Consider the following 18,202-nt stretch of genomic DNA (forward strand, 5'->3'; position numbering starts at 1 on the left):
CAGGTGTGGCAATAGGGTGTAGTGTTTGGAAGCAGCTCAGCATCCTGCCCCTATCTGCACAATGTAGGAGCCTGCTGCTCCCCTGATCCTCCTATGTTTTCACTCCAGAGCAAGGCAGGATTCCGCCTTCCCTATTATTTCATTCTGGGTCAATATTATGACAGCTAAAGCCAAGAGCGCTGCGTCCACATGATAAGCAGCCAGAAACACTAAGTTGGGTGGGGATGGTGCCTGAGTTTGGCAATGGAGAATGCCCAGCATCAGGAAGGACAGATTGTGGGAGGGGGCAACAGGTGGGGCAGATTGATGGATAATTGCCTCCATCTCTTGGATAATTGCCCCCTGCTCACCCCAAACCCACGTAAGGAGCATAATAGCCATGTCCCTAAGGAAAGGGGACTAGAGCAGCAGTTCTCAACCAGGGGTACATGTACCCTTGGGGGGTACATCAACTCATCTAGATATTTGCCTAGTTTTACAACAGGCTACAGAAAAAGCACTAGCAAAGTCAGTACAAACTCAAATTTCATACAGACAACTTGTTTATACTGCTTGATGTACTGTACACTGAAATGTAAGTACAATATTTATATTCCAGTTGATTGATTTTATAAGTATATGGTAGAAATGAGAAATTCAGCAGTTTTTCAGTACTAGTGTGCTGTGACACTTGGATTTTTACATCTGGTTTTGTAAGCAAGTAGTTTTTAATGAGGTGAAACTTGGGGTATGCAAGACAACTCAGACTCCTGAAAGGGGTCTGAAAAGGTTGAGAACCTCTGGACTAGAGGATCTGCTCAGGTGTTGGGCTCCCCTCCCCTTAGCAGCCCAGTCCCATTCTCATGGGAGCGGATCAATTCAGCTCAGTGTGGTGTCACTTGCAGGTGGTATCTACAGCTTGCTCTTCAGTATGCAGGACAACAGCTGTCCTCCTGTACTTGCCTTGGGAGTTCTCAGCTCTGCCTGGGCTGTCCAAACAGCGGCAGAGGGCAGCGCAAACATGGCCTTTCCAGGCCCCTCACCCTGTGCTTGTTACGGTTCCAGCCCTGCTCCGCTGGCTGGTGTCTGGAGCCTGCTGTTTATTTTTGTCCAAGCACAGTGCTCTGCAGCTGTTTGAGTGACATTCCCAGGGGGCCTCTTGTTTCTGGGCTCCATTCCCCTCCAGAACCTGTGGTGAGGCCCAGGAAAGAAGAAGCTGCCTCACACAGTTGGCCCCCATACAATTCTGTCAGTGCCTTTCTCCATGGCCATACTTACACCTGCCCCCGGGATTTGCACTCTTGAGAACATCTGCCTTAGTAACTAAAGCTCATTATTATCCAGGCAGGAGGGGCAATGTGGGATGTGCATAGGAACCCTATGTGCTGTCCTTGACTGAGAGGGCGTGTTGGGGGCAGCAGATGCACTGGCAGCTCTGTGTTCGTGCTCCCACGGTTACCTGGTACCGCCTGTGCCATGGCTGGGCTGGGAGCGATCGTGTCTCTGTATATTCTTCCTGCTTCTCAACAAAATAGAACAAACATCCGCCCACAGCTTTGGCCTCTCAGGATAGTTCAGCTCCTCCTGCCACCTGTCTCCAGCCCAGAAATGCTGCTAAAAGCCTAGCCCTGCACGTGCTGGAATTGAAAACACAGACTGCAGCAGCTGCCTCTTCACCAGCACCAACTGCAGGGATCGCACCCCCCTCGTGCACCACTCACTCTGCATGGTAGATGAGGCCAAGCTCAAAGTCTGTGTCCATCATCAGGGGCCTACCTGGCTTTGAGCCTAGGTATCTCACTAAGAGCCTCTCTTCATGGCGACAGCCTTCCCTGGCAGCTATGGACAATGACATTCTCAACCTTGAGGGGGAAACTCATGAGACAGGGAGCCTGAGCTCTCTTGGTAAGAGGGCCAGCGCCTGGGGACTCATTGTAGAGGAGAGTAGGAGGGGAATAAATCTCCAGAGCTGAGGCTAGCACCTCCTTCTTCAGCTTAGCACCTCGCAGCTGCCACCAAACCCAGTGCCAGGGAAGGGGAACACAAAATGGTGAGGGAAGAGACAGTGGGAAGGATAGACGGGAGGAAGGAGAAAACTGGCTCTCGTTCTGGGATGGGAACGAGAAGGAAGGGGCAGCAGCAATAAGGCAAATGCTCATTTGGGGCTTATGCCGGCAAAGAGGGATTCTTCGCTGCTCCCCTTCCCTGGGCCTCAGACACATCACTAGGCGCTTTCCATCGCCCAGGACTTGGGGCTCAAGCAGTCCACAGGGCAGCCTTGACACTGCCATCTCCCAGGACCCATGTGTCAGGTTCCCCTAAGAAGACTTCACTCCTCCTACAACTGTGTCAGAGCCACCACTGCCTCACACCCTGCTCTCCCTGTCAGATGGGCCATTTGTATGGGGGGATGCAGGGAGGCTGTTCAGAGGCCAGGCCCAGCTGCTATCAGCTGGGTGGGCCAGCACCAAGCTGCCTGCAGTTCTTTTTCTCCCCCTTTGGCCATCCCTACAGTGAGGCTATCATTCCCCAGGGCAGGCCTAATCCACGCCCAGCAACAAAAATAAACAGCAGCATTCCGGCCACGTGCAGCCAGGGGTGACTAACCGCCTGCCACTTCCTGCTGCTGCTGACAGCAACAACAGCAGCCTGTGCTCACAATGCATGGGGGGGAGAATGCACAACACAGCCCACTTCCCCCAATTGTCAGCCTCCTCCTTTGCAAACAGACCTTCCCCTGTCTCCCCCTATCCTCTGCACCTGGCCCTGGAGGGAGCTTTGACGCCACAGGAATTTGCGGCAAGGGGCTAAGGAATGTTCTAAGTAACACATTCCCTGGTATTGCAGGGGCTGGGGATATCGCTGCCTGGAGGGCACTTGCCCTCCACACTGTACTGAATAGTTTTAGTCCTCATGAAACACAGAGACAGAGCACACAGGGGCCCTGCTACGATACTCCTCACTCCTGTGCAGCAGCACTCCTGCTATTCCAGCCCTGGACTCCCCACACAGCTCTGTCTGTGCACCTAATTCCACACCTGTTATTGGCTAAAGAAGGAAATTGGATGGGGGCTGCTTCCCTTGCACTTAGCACCATGTAACGATTAAATGTAAAATCATGCTGCTTCCAAAAAGCTGTCCAGCACCTATCTCTTGTAAATATCACTGCTGCTACAGGCTGTGACTCTATATACCGTGTTATCACTGTCCATATTAGACTGTAAATTCTTTGGGTTATGGAGCATGTCTCTTTGTAGAGGCAAGGCCAAGAACACTATTGGCTCTTGATAAATTATGTTACCCCTTTGGTCCAAGTGGTTAGCCAGTATTTGGGGCCTTGCTGGGTTGTTTTTGTTAGGAGGAAAAATTCATGATAAGTCAGTTATTTCTTTGGTGCAATCCTGTTTATTTGCAAAGACTACACAAAACCTTGTTTCCCTGAACACAGTGGAAACAATCAACAGAAGGTAGTTTCCTTGCTCGGAAATCCAAGTCTGCCTTTCCAACAAGTTCTGTGCTCTAAAGAAGCACTGTCTCTCCGCTTCCTCCCAGGGCCAAGCCCACAGCTTTTCTGCTGCTTTCTGCCTCTCTCACACACAGCTGTAACCAATCAATCCCCTAACCTTTGCATTTGCAATCAGCCCCAGGAAAATCCCTCTTATTTTCCAGAGGCTAGTTCTTGCCAAAGCCTTGCCATTGGGCTAAGTGATTTGGGTGGTGACTTTTATTGTTTCAGCTATCACTATGTAAAGGAGCATTTAATTACTCCTTCCATTTAGCCTAAATGAAGCTTTGGTCTGCGATTGTCTAGCAATCAAAGACCTGCTTGATGGCTGCCATTAACACCTGCCAATATAACAATAATAAACAGGTGACATGAAGGGACACCTGCAATGGGCTGTTTTCTTTAGACTCTCTTCCTTTTGCAGACATTCTGATGTACTTTGAGCCTCTCTGCAGGGTCTGTCCCCAACCTTGGAGAATGCCAGTGGAATGGGAATTGACCGTGTGAACTATGCAGCTTGATTTCACCAGGGCAAACTGAAGCAATATCAAACAAAAGGGGTTGGGGTGGAGTGGGATGGGATGGAAGACTGTATCCTTCTCAAGCTGCACACATCTCCAGGCACTGTGGCAGCATTCTTTGGACATTGGGCAGATTTTGCTCTGTACCTGCACCTGGGGAAATGTTTCTCTTTCTTTCATTTCCCAGTCTTTCTCCTGAGCCTTATATCTCTCTTGCCCTGGAGGTGGATGGCTCAGTTTCCCATCACCAATGCTTTGTGCCAGCCTGTGAGGCACTAGGGAGTGTATGCAGTCATGGGGACTGAACTCTGCTGGTGTGGAGTACCATGATGTTCTGCATTGTGACAAAGCCCAAGGGCACTTGCCCATCCAGGCTGTGTTGGCTTTTTAATATTTTTCCTTATTTTCCCATTGGGATGGTTTGGGGAATCTGTCTACGTCCAGCTTATGAATTCTGGTTTATTCTGTGAAATTGCTGCATTGAATTCCTCGGTGAGTCAGCCATGGGTTGTTGAGATCCCTGACTCTTTCCCTCACCCTGTCTGGGAGAAGCTATAGCCCCCAAAAAAGAAGCCATTAACCTTAATGACTGTGCACTCATCAAACAATAGGTACGCTAAGGAGGGTCCCTGAGCTGGAAAACCAGTTCATCCAAGTTTATCACAGGGAGTAGCAAGGAAGCCACTAAGCCGATCACAGGGAGTGCTGAGTTGCAAATCACAGGGAGTGCTGAGTTGCAAATCCCCGAACAGGAGAGCAGAGTGGACAGAGCAGGGGTTTATAAAGACAAGGAAGTTTGAGGCAGGGGAGAGAATGAAGGGGCTGGCATGCTTTGATAGCAGAGAGGTCCTTTTAGACTCTGGGGCCAGCTGATGAAGAAGGCAGCTAGTTGCAGGAGAGAGACATCCATGATTTGCAGGAGAAGCCATGTGCGGGAGGGGGATCCTGGACTCCTTAGAGGACTCTGACCAAAGCCCAAAGAACACTCCAAAGTGGTGAGGAAGCTAAGGCAGGGAACAGCATGCAGGTGTGTTGTTGTTTTTACCTCAGTCTGTATCTCGCTTGAGCTGACTAACGAGATTGTGTTAGAAACCTTTACAAATCCCATGTGTTGTGGGCCTCAGCTATCACATATTCATGCAGGGGCGAACTGTAACCCAGAGCGCTCTGGGCAAGGGTGTTCTTAAGCTACTGGGGTGTCTTGGAGGTGGTTAGCACTGGTCCTGTGGCCTAGGGCAGCTATACAGCAAGGTGCCATTTCCATGAAGGGGTAACAGACAGGCTGTGGCCAGGAATTGTTCCAAAGAGGCCAAAGAAGGAGACAGTGCTGGAGCCTACCCAGATCAAGGGACACTTTAAGCGCATGGGCCCAGTGTGTTGGGACCCAAATGCAGCAGCCTGGTGAGTGTCCAGAAGGGGGAGCTTGACTAGGGCTGTGACACTCATCCTCTGCCAATTTGCCAGGCCAGAAAGGGAAGGTTTGTCATGTTCATGAGCTCAACTGCAATATGTTGGATGGGTGCAGATGACACGTAAGCCCTGCTGATAAATGATTCCCCACCACTGCCTCCTGCATGGCCTTGTGAGGGTGGAGGCTTGGGCTAGGAAGTGCTTTTCGAGGCTTGTCCCTTAAACTCAGGAAGGGCTGAGATGGAACAGACCAGAGGAGCAGACTCTGCCCCAGTCTGTTGTTGACAAGAATGCGCGTCTGCTGGAGCCACATTCCAGTGCCTGTTGCACACACCCTGGGAACATGAGCCCACAAAACAGCCAGATGCAGCTCAGTGCTGAGGAATTCCAGCTCATCACAGGGGCCTCTTGCTCTGCTCAGAGCACAAGTGGATCATGTTTGCTCCCTCGTGCAAAAACTCAGGAGGATAAGGATTTCATCTGCACTATTGTTGCCACAGTAGAGGGCCAAGTCTATTTCCTAGGAGGACAAGAGATGTCTGAACCCTGGCATTAATGCCCCAGGGTGTGGAATCCATTGTGCGGGGCTGATCCTAATGCCCCATTGTGGATCCTGCTGCCTTCAGGTGCCCAAATCTGCCCTACCCACCATAACTGCAGCTTTGCCAAGACACCCTGGGATACAGAGAGAACATAAATGTCCCGGTTGTTCCTTTACACCAGCACACTGAGAGCGGAGTTTGGCTCCTCATGTTGTCAGGGATTGTTATTTCTGATGACCAGAGAGTTAATTTCCTACACTTTTATAACTGAAGCCCTGACTCAGCCCAACAGCCACCACATCCTCACTCATGAGATTTCACCCTCCAGTGTGTTCAGAAGCAAAACAAGACATTCGCAATACATTGGCAGTGACTAGAGTCTGAAACTCTCTAGGGCTATTGTCTTCACAAGGCAGCTGAGCTGGCAAGATGAGCACAGCTTCAAAGTGGATTGGCAGTATGATGCCAGGGTGAGAGGAGCCCTAGGGCCCGTCTCTTTGCAAGTTTGCATCCAAATAACAACTGGATTTAATTCACACCTTTGTTGTTTCAGTGCAAGTTTGTGTGTAGACAAGCGCTTGGACAGTCACGTAACATAGATAGATAGAAAGATAACCTAGATTAAAAATGACATTGAAAACCCCCTTGCAAGTGCCAGCATACATGGGATTATATGAAAAGCAATGAGAAATCCATGAGTCTCAGGTTTCAGCCCTGGACTGGGATTGGGCTGGTACACAGCGGTACAGCGTATTGATACACCTCTTCCAAGCTGCTTTCTTGTTCTTCTGTTTCTCAAGAAAAAGAAAGAGAGTAAAAAGCAAAAGTCACTTGGAAGCCGTTATGTCTGCAACAAAGTCCTTGAAAATGTGAACTCTGAGCACATCAGTGCAGTAATATCTGCCTGAGTTGCAGAATACATGGCTCAATAGCTCTGACGGGGCAGGTGGAGCTTATGACTGTGGGCAGAACGTGGTGGCAGAATACTGTTACTCCCCTTCTCCCCTTGCTTCCGACCCCAGTTTGGTACCTGGTTTTGATACAGTTGAAAGCTCTTGGCAAGCAGGCTGGGAAGCCCAAAGGAAAAACTAAAGCTTCCCAAGAGAAGTGTAAATGTCAGAGTTCTTACAAGAAAATACTATTTTCAAATCATATGATTTACGGCCCCCAACTCTGCGCTATAGACATGATGGGTCTGGCTTCTCATATTTTGCAGTCAGCGGCACTGTCCCATTTTATGCACTTGTGTTATGTAAAGACAATGTGTGTGGAGGGAGGAGGCTCTTGGGGAAGGGGACAGCTGGCTTTTCCAGCTAGCTTGAAGAGCAAGATTCTCGTTATTTATTAAGTACTGACTGTGTGCAGGACTCTGTAAAAGCCATAAGCCCTGCCCCATGGGATTTACAAAAATAAATAGCCAGAACCAGATGCTCTGGGAGACCCAGTGGATGGTGCCAGCCTGGAGCTTTTTTAAATACTATGGTAGCAGCTTGTACTGACATGACTTTCCTGGGCCATGCAGAGGAAGGAAGTCTGCAGGAGGGAGCTGAAAGAAGGGAGGGTGAATACCGTTTTGGGGCATGGAGAAGGTTTCGGCCATAGGACATCAGCTCTACATGTCTCTGCGGACAATGTGCTTTTGACTAACACAGACATCCAGGCACCTCTGGGAAATTTGAATACTCTTATTTTTCTTCTAGTTGAAGCAAACTAGTCAGCTCCTCAGCATAGACACAGCCTCTGTATGTTATGGCTACGTGGGCTGGTGCATGCAGGGCATAAAGGCAGCAGTTCTGCACAGACGCCTCTTGAATGAGCTCCATCAATTCCAACTGTCTCTCAAAAATCAGAGCAATCAGGAATCTGTGCCTCTGGCCCCTGCGACATCCCAGCAGCCCAAGGCTGGGAGTCCTCCCCCAGCTTTCTCTGAGCTCCCCATACACAACAGGTTTAACTTGGCAGCTGTCCAGAAGGGTCAATTGTTACCATTAAATCCACCCACCCACATGTCAAACGTCTCCAATTTTAAAAAAACATGAAAATCATAGAGTCCAATACCACAGCCCCAGGTCTGTGACATTCCAGTCCAGAGCGTATTACACACAGATTAATATACAGCGACTCTTTATAGTGTGAATGTTTCAAGGCAGGCACCATGTCTACATCTGTGTGTATAGCACCCTGCACTATGTAGCCCTGATGGAAGGCTCCAGGTGCCGCCACAGGACAAATAGTTATGAATGAGAACTAGTTAAAGAGAAATCTTATTTAAAGGCATAAACCCCAGGAAGCAGCTTTAAGGTGCAGCCAGATTTTCAAGAGCTTGATCTTTCAACTTCAATGTTGTATTAAAGAGCAGGAGGGACGGAGAGCGTGGGAGAGAAAGAAAGAGCCAGACACACATTAACTAGAGGATGAATCAGAGAGAGGCATAGAGATTAAAGTGCCCTATTGGCAGGGCCGGCTTTAGGTATTTTGCCACCCCAAGCACGGCAGGCAGGCTGCCCTCGGCGGCTTGCCTGCGGGAGGTCCCCGGTCCCGCAGATTTGGTGGCACGCCTGCGGGATGCCCGCCAAAGCCGCGGGACCAGCAGACACTCCGCAGGCACGCCACCAAAGGCAGCCTGCCTGCTGCTCTCGCAGCGACCGGCAGAGCGCCTCCCGCGGCTTGCTGCTCCAGGCATGCGCTTGGCGTGCTGGTGCTTGGAGCTGCCCCTGCCTATTGGGTGCCATCTATTCCCTCACTCGAGAGCCAGGGCAGATCATTTTCTACAATCTATTTGCCAAGGTCTAGTCTAGTGATGTGGTTTGTATGACCTAAAGCCAATATAGGCCAACACGTTGCATGTGCATACCATAGTGATGGGGGGGGGGCGGGCTGGAAGAGAAAAGACTCCCTCCCACGGACACACCTGTACATGTGCCCGCTCCCATGACATCCCTCCCAGCCACATCTGCACACGATGACGCACACACAGTCACAGCAGCACCTGCGCAGTCACGCGCACACATAGCCACACGCATGGACATGCGGCACTGATGCACGACGAAAGGAAACAAACAGCCATCTGGAGGCTGTGGGGCTCCAAAGCCCAGAGGATGCAGCGCAGCTCCGTGCAGTCTCAGAGGAAGGGAAAGTGGGAGGGAGGGTGTGAGTTGGGGAGGGACTTGGGAGGAGCCCTCGGCTCATGAAACAGAGCTGCAAAGCAGGCAGGGCAGCATTCACATGGCTGGAGAGCAGCCCACAGGAGCAGGAGGTGCAGAGGGGCCCCAGAGCAGCCAGTGCAGGAGCAAGCGGGGAACCTGTGTGCTGGGGATTGAGCAGGGCAGAGGTGGTGTCAGTGTCCCAGGACTAAGACAGCTTGGACTTGCATCTCAGCTATCGACGTCCCTTGTCTCTGAGCACCCCTCATCCCAGGCCACCTCGGGGGCTCTGTAACACTGGCCTCCCGTCTCCTGACCACTGACCACCACAGCCTCTCTCAGGGCTAAGCTGCTGTGACTGGATCCACGGGTGCTGTGTTTGGGACGCTCGGGTCCTGGACTGTGGCCAGCGTGAGGGCTCCCAGGAGTGCCCCAGCCAGGGGATCTCTGCATTTCCCCAGCTCTGGAATCTCTTGCAGGGGGCCAGTATGTTTGTTTCAGCTGGGACACAGGACTCTTCACTGGGGCAAAACTGAGGAGGCAAAACCAGCGATGCAGCTTCTCAGCAGTTTCCTGAAGCTTCTTGTGGCTCTTGCGCTGCAGGCATCACACACTCAGGTGAGGGACCCCCAGCTTCTAGCACCCCCCAACGTGTCCTCCACATAATGGATCTGGGGGAGCAGAGAGGGGCACTGGCAGTGGAAGAGTCCTCGGGGATCCTGCCGTAATGGTCCCAAGCCCCATTAGCCCCCTTGCATCACTGTGGGGATAGAGCATTGCTGAGGAATTGCTCCTGTCGTGTATTTTGCAGGCCAGGTACAGCGGGGGGATCAGTCTGAACCTGTTCTTGGGTTGCCCCACCACTACCTGTCTCTGGTGTCTGAGCTCCGAGTGACCCTTTGTTCCTCGGCAGAGGAACAGGGGGCTGACTGGGGTACTGCTAGGCTGGCTGGCGATGGGAGGGATGATGGGGAGGGCAGAAGATCAGTATCTCAGGTGCTCTCTGAGGATAAGGCTGGCTCCAGCTAATTTCCAGGAAAAATAAACTCCCAGGAAACATCTTGTGAGAAGAGAGGAAGCGACATTATTGTAGGGAAGCTGCAATGGGGCTGGAGCTTCCAGACAGTCCAACAAGTGCTCATTTAGCTGAAAGCATCTAGAGAGGGCTCATTACCTGCCTCCAGGCCCAGGCCCCAGGAGAGCAGCCCAGCAGGTGCAGGACAGGGCAGCTTGGTGAACTCTGATCCCCAGGAACCCTCTTATACCTGGCAAATCTCAGGGAAGAGCCCCCTGCTCCTGGGAGAAAAAGCAGAGAGTTTCCCGTCTGCTGAAAGACAAGTGGGAGAATCACCTCCCCAGAGCCCCTACAAGGGCCATACCTGCCATGTGCACTGTGTCCCAGGGCATGTGCTGTGGCCAGCATGGCAGCACAGTATTACTGCACTGAAATAGGGGTGTGACATGATGCAGGGTCACCATCTGGACTCCAGTGATTGAGGTCTTAACAGTGACCCCTCCCTTGTACAGCTTCTCAGGGAAAGTCTGTCCAAGCAGCTGGTTGGGTACCCAGGGCTGGCAGGAAGCCAAGCCCAGCCCAGGAGAGGGTGGGGAGATATTTCCCCCCCTTTTTAAGCTTATATTAATTTGCTTTGATTTTGGGTTATAAACATTTGCCATTGAGGAAAAGTCCAACCCTGCTGACACCCCTGTGTTTTGCTTCTGCTGAGTGTCTGCCAGCTGCCCGGGCTACTCTCCTACGGGCTGCAGCCAGCCCACTTTGTGCTGTGATCCCATCACAGTGCGGCAGCCTTGGCCAGCATTTAGATGGCAGAGCCCCGCCAAGGGAAACCCAGGGCACGGCATGGAGGAATTAGGGTTTATACAGCTCCCCAGGTGCACATGGCACTTCACAGCTAAGTACGCGTGGCCCCTGCATGTGTCCAATAGGGGCAGGTGACAACATGCTGTGAGCCGGTGGGAGGGAATCAGATGGGGCTCTGACAGCATCATGATGTCTAGGGAAGGGAGGAGAGGTGCTGGGGAGCTCTCCTTTGGGGTGTTGTGCTCCATTCTGGGTCAGTAGTGACCCCAGGCCCCAGTGTGGCAGGACAGGCGCCGAGGTGATAGGTGTTGTGTGGATGAGATGTAAACTGAAGTGCTGACCATGTGTGGTCATTAGATCCACTGGCATGTTGGATAAGAGCTGCGCTGTCAGCCTGGGTGTCTTCTACCTCCTGCAGTTTGAAGTTACACAAAGTCTTCACCTTCACACAACCTCCTCAGCTGTTGTTTAGTGAATGATGTCCCACCTAGCCCCTCTCCTGGCACTCAGGGCAGGGTTGGTCCCTGTTGTGTTGCACTCAGGGCCGGCTCCAGGGGTTTTGCCGCCCCAAGCAGCCAAAAAAAAAAAAGCCACAATCGCGATCTGCGGCAATTCAGCGGGAGGTCCTTTGCTCCAAGTGAGAGTGAGGGACCCTCCGCCGAATTGCCGCTGAATACCTGAAAGTGCCACCCCGCTCCGGAGTGGCCACCCCAAGCACCTGCTTGATAAGCTGGTGCCTGGAGCCGGTCCTGGTTGCACTAGTCTACAGTAGTTGTAAACTTGCTTAACTAAGAATGGTGTCCTTAGCCTCTGTTCGTTGGAGGATGGAGATGGATGGCAGGAGAGAGATCACTTGATCATTGCCTGTTAGGTTCACTCCCTCTGGGGCACCTGGCATTGGCCACTGTTGGTAGACAGATACTGGGCTAAATGGACCTTTGGTCTGACCTGGTACGGCCGTTCTTATGTTCTTAACTTCATTGCTGGGCGCTGTTACACAGCTGGCACATTACACCCCAGAGGTGGCCGCATTAAGTGGTGAGTGAAATGATCCCTTGTGGATCTGAAGTCCTTAGGGACTCTTCAGAATGTAAAACAGAAAGGCTGGATGGTGCAGGGGACTGGCTGTGCAGGCTAGCATTACAACAGCTATAAACATACTAGATAATACTTAGTCCTGCCATGAGTGCAGGGGATTGGACTAGATGACCTCTCGAGGTTCCCCTCTAGGCCTATGATCCTATGCTAATTATTATCATTGTTATTTATTAGCTCAGTTGCCTTCCTGCTTCTCCATGTATACCAGCAAGTGCCTCGAATGCTCCACAACAGACCTGAGCTGGAAGAGCCGAGTGACCTGTGGGTGGGTGGGTGATGCAGGCAGATGAGTGAGAATGGGGGAGCTACACCCCAAGATTTTGCTGCATTGTGCTCACTCCCTGCTGCCTCTTTCCAAAGGGCTTGGGCCTCACCTCTCTGTATTTCTCTCCCTAGCAGTGGGACAGGTTCAGCAGAAACAGCACCTCAGAAGGGCAAGGTGAGTTTGCAGCTGCTTCTCCTGGTTGTGTGTGAGAATATTAGATTCCCTGTGGGCTCTGGGAATTCTCTCTCCCATCCTCCCTGCCCAGGAGCTTGGGGATCTCCTCTGTCCTCCAACCCCAGAGGAGAAGACAGCCGCAGGGGAGGGGACTGGAGGCTACAGAGGGAGCTGATGGGATATAGCCTATGGGGAGTCAGACTGGGACTATCATCAGCCACTTAGGGGGAGGTGGAGAAGTACAAATGGGAAATGTGTTGGCAAAATAGCTCCCCTGCCTCCCCTGGAAGTTAGATCCCCCAAAACCCCCACATTAATGCACCCTCCAGAAGGTGCTTAACCAGCCCTCCTTCGGAGCCACTGAGCACCAACAGGGAAGCCCCCTGGGATCAGAGCTGGGCAGAATTCTTCAGGTGAAACTTTTTTTTAAAAGAAAACCTCAACTCCAGTTTGATCAAAATGTTTTGTCAATTGGTGTTGAAATTTGCTGAATTAGTTCAGATTAAAAAAAAATCAGAAAAAACCAACACGTTTTGTTAGAACATTTTCAGGCAAAACATTTTGACTTTTCAGTTAGACTTTTACATCCGTTTAATTAAAAAAAAAATTAAAAGGCAAAAAAACTCAATTGCACTGATCTGTTCAACACTGGGTTGGGGGCAGGGGTTGCTTTACTTTTTTGGAACTGCGGCTGCCTGATAAATTCCAAGTTGAGCTCTGAGGCAGCTTCTCCTCCGACAAGGTTTTGGGTGCTATAAACCCTCATGCTTCAGGACACGAGCCAACATGTAACTATTTGGGGTTAGAAGGAAACTTCCCCTGAGGCCAGCTATCCCATAACTGCTACCAACAGACTTTCTTCCTCTGATCTATCTGGCACTGGCTGTGGAGACAGGGTAGTGATCTAGCTGGATTGCTGGCTGATCCAGTAGGACAGCTCCTATGATGAACACTATTTTTTGGCATGTCCCAAATCAGGACACCATCCCCCTGCCTTGTCCAAATGACATAACATTTTCCAGAAAAATTCAACCACCACCACAGGCCTCACTCCTTAGTTTTAAGGCTGATCAGAGTTGCTTGGTGATTTTTAGATGGGGGCCAGCATTGGGCTTCTAGAATAAACTGGCCTGTTGTCTTAACTATGGAGTGGTGCCACATTTCTCCAGATCTAATGGAGATTTTTATCAGTGTCTGGAGATGAAAAATAGCCTGACTCCAGTGCAGTGCATGACAGATGGGACAGGAAGAGAGCAGCAGATGGGACAGCTCAAAGAGGAGAAAACTAATCTGTTAGCCTGGAGGGAGAGTCATAACGCTGGGAGCTGCCTGCAACTTTTGGGGCATGCAGCAGGGCTTGCTCTGATGCCTGTGCCAGGTACATGGCACGTCTCCCAGACTCTGGCCTCACTCAGCCAGTAACTCCACTGTTTAGTGAGGGCTCGAGGGAGCAGGCCAGCAGGCATCTTCTGGGCATGAACTTATAGGGCCTCCCCTCCACCTTTGGGTCTCTTCCAGTCCTGCCCTTCCAGGAGGTTTGGGGCCGCAGCTTCTGTCGGCCCTTGGAGATGCTGGTGGATATTGTGTCCGAGTACCCCAGTGAGGTGGAGCACATGTTCAGCCCTTCCTGCATCTCCCTGCAACGCTGCACCGGCTGCTGCGGAGACGAGACACTGCAGTGTGTCCCAGTGGAGACGGCCAATGTCACCATGCAGGTAAGAGCCAGGTGGGCTCAGCTGACAGTGCAGGGACTCAGGCTTCTCTCCTGGTGGCTAAGATAACAATGTCAGGGCATAACACAAACGTGGGAAATTAAGGCATGGAGAGGTTAGCTGACTTCCCCAGGGCACAGTGAGTGAATCAGTGTCAGAGCCAGCAGCAGAAGTCAGCAGTCATTCCTGACAGTCCACCGAACCCCGAGGCAGGCTCTTCCCCCACATCCATGCTTCGCCCTTGGAGGTGTGTGGGCTGGGACAATGCCCCCCTCACTGGCTCTTTGCTCTTATGACTTGTCTTTTTTGCTGAAAGGTCTCATCTTGGACCCTACAGTTACAAACACAGGGAGCCTGGCACTGCGTGTATCCGTGAGGATGTGTGAGATGAGAGTGGTTTGTTGTCCCTGTGATGTGTGGTGCCCCCTGGTGTGGTGGCGTGAGGTGGACACTGCCCTGAAGTTGCAGCAAAACGAATCCCTGGGTCTCTGGTTCTGTTTTTTTCTCTGCCCCTCTCATCATAACCAAAGGTGTCTTTGGAGATGCTGGGCCACCTACCCATCACCATTTATAGCTAGTAACTGCACTGGCATCCTGAGAGCCCTGTTCCTCTGGGGCATCAGAAGCCTGTGGGGCTGGAGAGGACGAGGGCGGTGCTGGGGCAGGCTGGCAGGAGAACAGGAGAAGCAAAACAATGTTTTCAGGATCTGCTGGACCCAGGCTGTGGGGACCACACATTCTTTGGGTGGGAAATCTCGGGATGCATGGATGGACCATGAAGCTTCTCTCCTTTCCAACAGCCTCAGGAGGCTGCACTTTTACTCCACAGCCCTCCCCCAGCACCACCTAAGGCGCCTGAGATCAGCATGGAGCCCTGGCAAGGAGCAGAGGGGAGGGGAATGATAAATTGGCTTTGCCATGGAGGTGTAGGGAATGACTTTTGTTCCTTTACAGCTCCTGAAGATGAAGCCAGCGGGGCAGGTGCCCTATGTGGAACTATCCTTTACAGAGCACAGGCAGTGCGCCTGCAGGTATGGACCATCCAGGCTCATTCTTATCCACCATGCAGGGAGTCGCCAAGAGCAGGAGAGACCCCAGGGTGTGTCACCTCTTGTGTGAAGGCCTCAAACCCTTCCACAACCCCGGGGGTTGGCAGGCCACTATGGACCCCTTGCTAAGTGGCTCTCCAGCACCATCTAGTGGCCTCTCACGGACATATAGAGGCTGTTCCAGAACTGCATTGTTTTCCAGCTTGCTCAGAAGCTCTAACTGCGGAAGAATGAGTCAGGCCTAGATTTTCAAAAGTGGCCTCTGGTTTTGGATGCCTCAATGTTAGGGGTTCAAACTGAGAGACCTGAGGCCTGATTTTGAGAGGTGTGGGGCAACTACAGCTCCCGTTGCCACCAGCTGAAGTTGTGGGTGCTTAGCACCTCGGCAAATCAAGCACGAGGGATGTCAGTTTGGATTCCCAAAACTAGTGGTCACTCTTTTGGCCATGTCTGACCCTCACTCTAGTTCCTCATCTGTGCTGTGTCCTGGCGTCTCCCCTTATCTCCAGGTGCTACTTTGATTGAGAGAAGCTACACTGCATTAAATACTTTCCAGGTGTGCATTTGTCACAAGTCATTTATGTCATTGGCAAAAGGATGTTTTATCATTGCAAGGGAGAGGAGCCCAAGCGTGCGAGTTCTGGCAGGCAGTCTGTCAATTAGGATGTAGTCCCAACCCTGTGGAATCAATGCTATTTCCCTAGCATCCCATCCTCCCCCAGTACCTAGGGGCTCTGCAGATGCCACATATGCAGTGTGATCATTTTACTCTCTCCTTTTTGTTCTCCAGGCCTCGGCGGGATACACTGAAGTCAGGAAGGTAAGTGCTAGTAGCAGGGATTCTGGAGTTTGGGACTCTCAGCCCTGGCTCATCTCCCATCCATTCAGACACTTCTTTTTCCCCTTTCCTTTTGAAGGAGGAGACCCAAAGGCCGAGGCAAGAGGAAACGAGAGAAGCAGCGACCTAAAGGCTGTGATCTGTGAGTGGACGTTAATCCAGGAGGAGGGGTCAGGGCAGTGTCTCTTTTCAGAGGTTCCTCCCAATAGCGGCTCTTTGGCTGCAGCTTGCTGCACAAGTGGGGTTTAGGGACAACGCACCAGCACCCAGAGTGAAACTGCTGCACCCCAACACACAGGGGCTGATACAGACCCGGGCCTGTCTCTGCCACCTTTTCTGTGGATCTCAAAGTACTTTTCAAACGTTCATTAAACCCTCCTGATCCCTGACTCCAGCACTGCCCCACTGGGAGGGGACAGTGTCATTAACGCCACTTCACAGGTGGGAAAACTGAGGCACAGAGAGGCACAGACTTGCCCAAGATCACCCAGAGAATCAGGAGTAGAGCTGGGAATAAAACCCCGAGATGTTAGCTCCCAGTCCCCCTCTTCTAACCCCTCATCCTGTCTTTGTGCTGTGCTCTCTTTGCAGATGTGCCATTCCACGCAGGTAATCATCTCAGCAGGAGAGGGCAGCTCCACAGTGCCCATACTTATTACCAAGTCCTCTAACCACCTGTATGTATGTGCCAATTGCATTCTTGACTGAACCCTGTGGAACTTGTGGCTACTTGCACCTATGAGCTGTGACCCTCCAAGCAGACAAGAAGTGGCGAGGTGAGCAACAGGACGGGAGCATGGGCCCTTTCGCCGGAGAGGATGACCTGGACTCTTGCTTGGCCACCTGCAGGGATACAGCTCCAGGACCAGGGAAACTCAGATGCGAGAGAGGCAGTCACCCCTTAGGCTGATCTGCCCCACCTTAAGGGCCTTCCCAGGAATCTCTGCACAGTTCACATTAGTGGTTAAAGGACCCAGGGACCAAATTCAAGGCTGAAAATCTTCATAATGAGGCTCAACAGGTCCAGGGCTTTGCATTCAACACTCAGCCAGAGGCCAGCAGGGGATGAGTTTGGCCAAACGTGGGAATGTTTTGTGGCCCCTGCAGCTGAAGGAGTATTCCAAAGTGCGGAGGGTGCAGCAGGACAGCACAGAACCTCAGGCAGGTGCCAGCCCAGAGACTGCTGCACTGGGAACGTTCCCTGTTGTTGTCACCCACAGGAGTCTTGTGTTGCCACCTCCACCTTTGCAGAGCAACCCTTCCCTGAGCTGCCAGCTGGTGGAGGGGACCACACAGTCATGAAGGAAGGAAACCTGTCCCTGGTGGGGACTCCAGTGTGGTGTCTGTCCAGCTCCCTGCACAGGAAAGATGTGGAGAAGCTACAGTGAGCGGGGATGGGGGCTGGCCTGGGACCTATCTGCTTTTGGAGTTCCCTGGGTGGGATGGGATAGAGAATCCCAGGTCAACTGTATCACAGAGGGAATCATAACACCCCAGCACCTGGGCTGCAGCACGGTTCCTAGGGCTCCTCTCCTGGCTGCAGTGCAGCAATTTTCAAGCCAAGTCTTTCTGAATAAAACCTTACCCTAGAGAAATCCAGAAGCCAGCTGTGAGAATGCATTTGTCTCATGTCCCCAACACCTGTTCTTATCTGCTGCCCTCTGAGAAGCACCATTCTCCATGTGCTTCTGGGACTGGAGCTTCCTCACAGCCTGTGCCTATCCCTCGTTCTCTACAGCACGTCCTGCCAGTGCTCCTGCCAAGTTCCCAGCCTTTCCTTTTCCACCTGCTGGGCCTGGAGTTGCTAGGAGCTCCCTTAAGGGCCTGGAGGGCTCCATTTGGGTTAACCTGAGACCCCTTGTTACTCTGTTCAGTAAGAAACCTCAACAGAGCTGATGGCCCCCAGATGGTACAGCCCAGAAATGCAGCATAGCCACCCCAAAAGCTACAAATGCCCCTATCTCCAGACAGCTCCAGCCTGAAGGAAGGTCAACCTCTGCCTCTCCGACCTGCAGCCTCAGAGGAGGGGGAGCCTGGCAGATAAGGCCATGCAGAAGTTGCCTTCCCAGGGAACTGTGGGATGCATACCCATAAGTCATAGCACTTAACTGAATGCTGTCCCAGTGTAGCTGCAGGGCAGTGGA

General features: G+C 51.9%; 1 protein-coding gene across 1 annotated transcript; it reads left to right on the plus strand.

Annotated features, from left to right (window-relative positions):
- The first annotated feature begins 557 nt into the window (after positions 1–557).
- On the plus strand, positions 558–17,844 carry PGF (placental growth factor). The gene is made up of 8 exons (XM_039534121.1): positions 558–574; positions 9,580–9,718; positions 12,417–12,459; positions 13,978–14,174; positions 15,126–15,202; positions 16,011–16,040; positions 16,138–16,200; positions 16,650–17,844. Coding segments are annotated over exons 1-8 (573 nt in total). The 5' UTR covers positions 558–572; the 3' UTR covers positions 16,672–17,844.
- The last annotated feature ends 358 nt before the right edge of the window (positions 17,845–18,202 follow it).

Source organism: Mauremys reevesii, linkage group 4, assembly GCF_016161935.1.
Source record: "Mauremys reevesii isolate NIE-2019 linkage group 4, ASM1616193v1, whole genome shotgun sequence".
Taxonomy (NCBI): domain Eukaryota; kingdom Metazoa; phylum Chordata; order Testudines; family Geoemydidae; genus Mauremys; species Mauremys reevesii.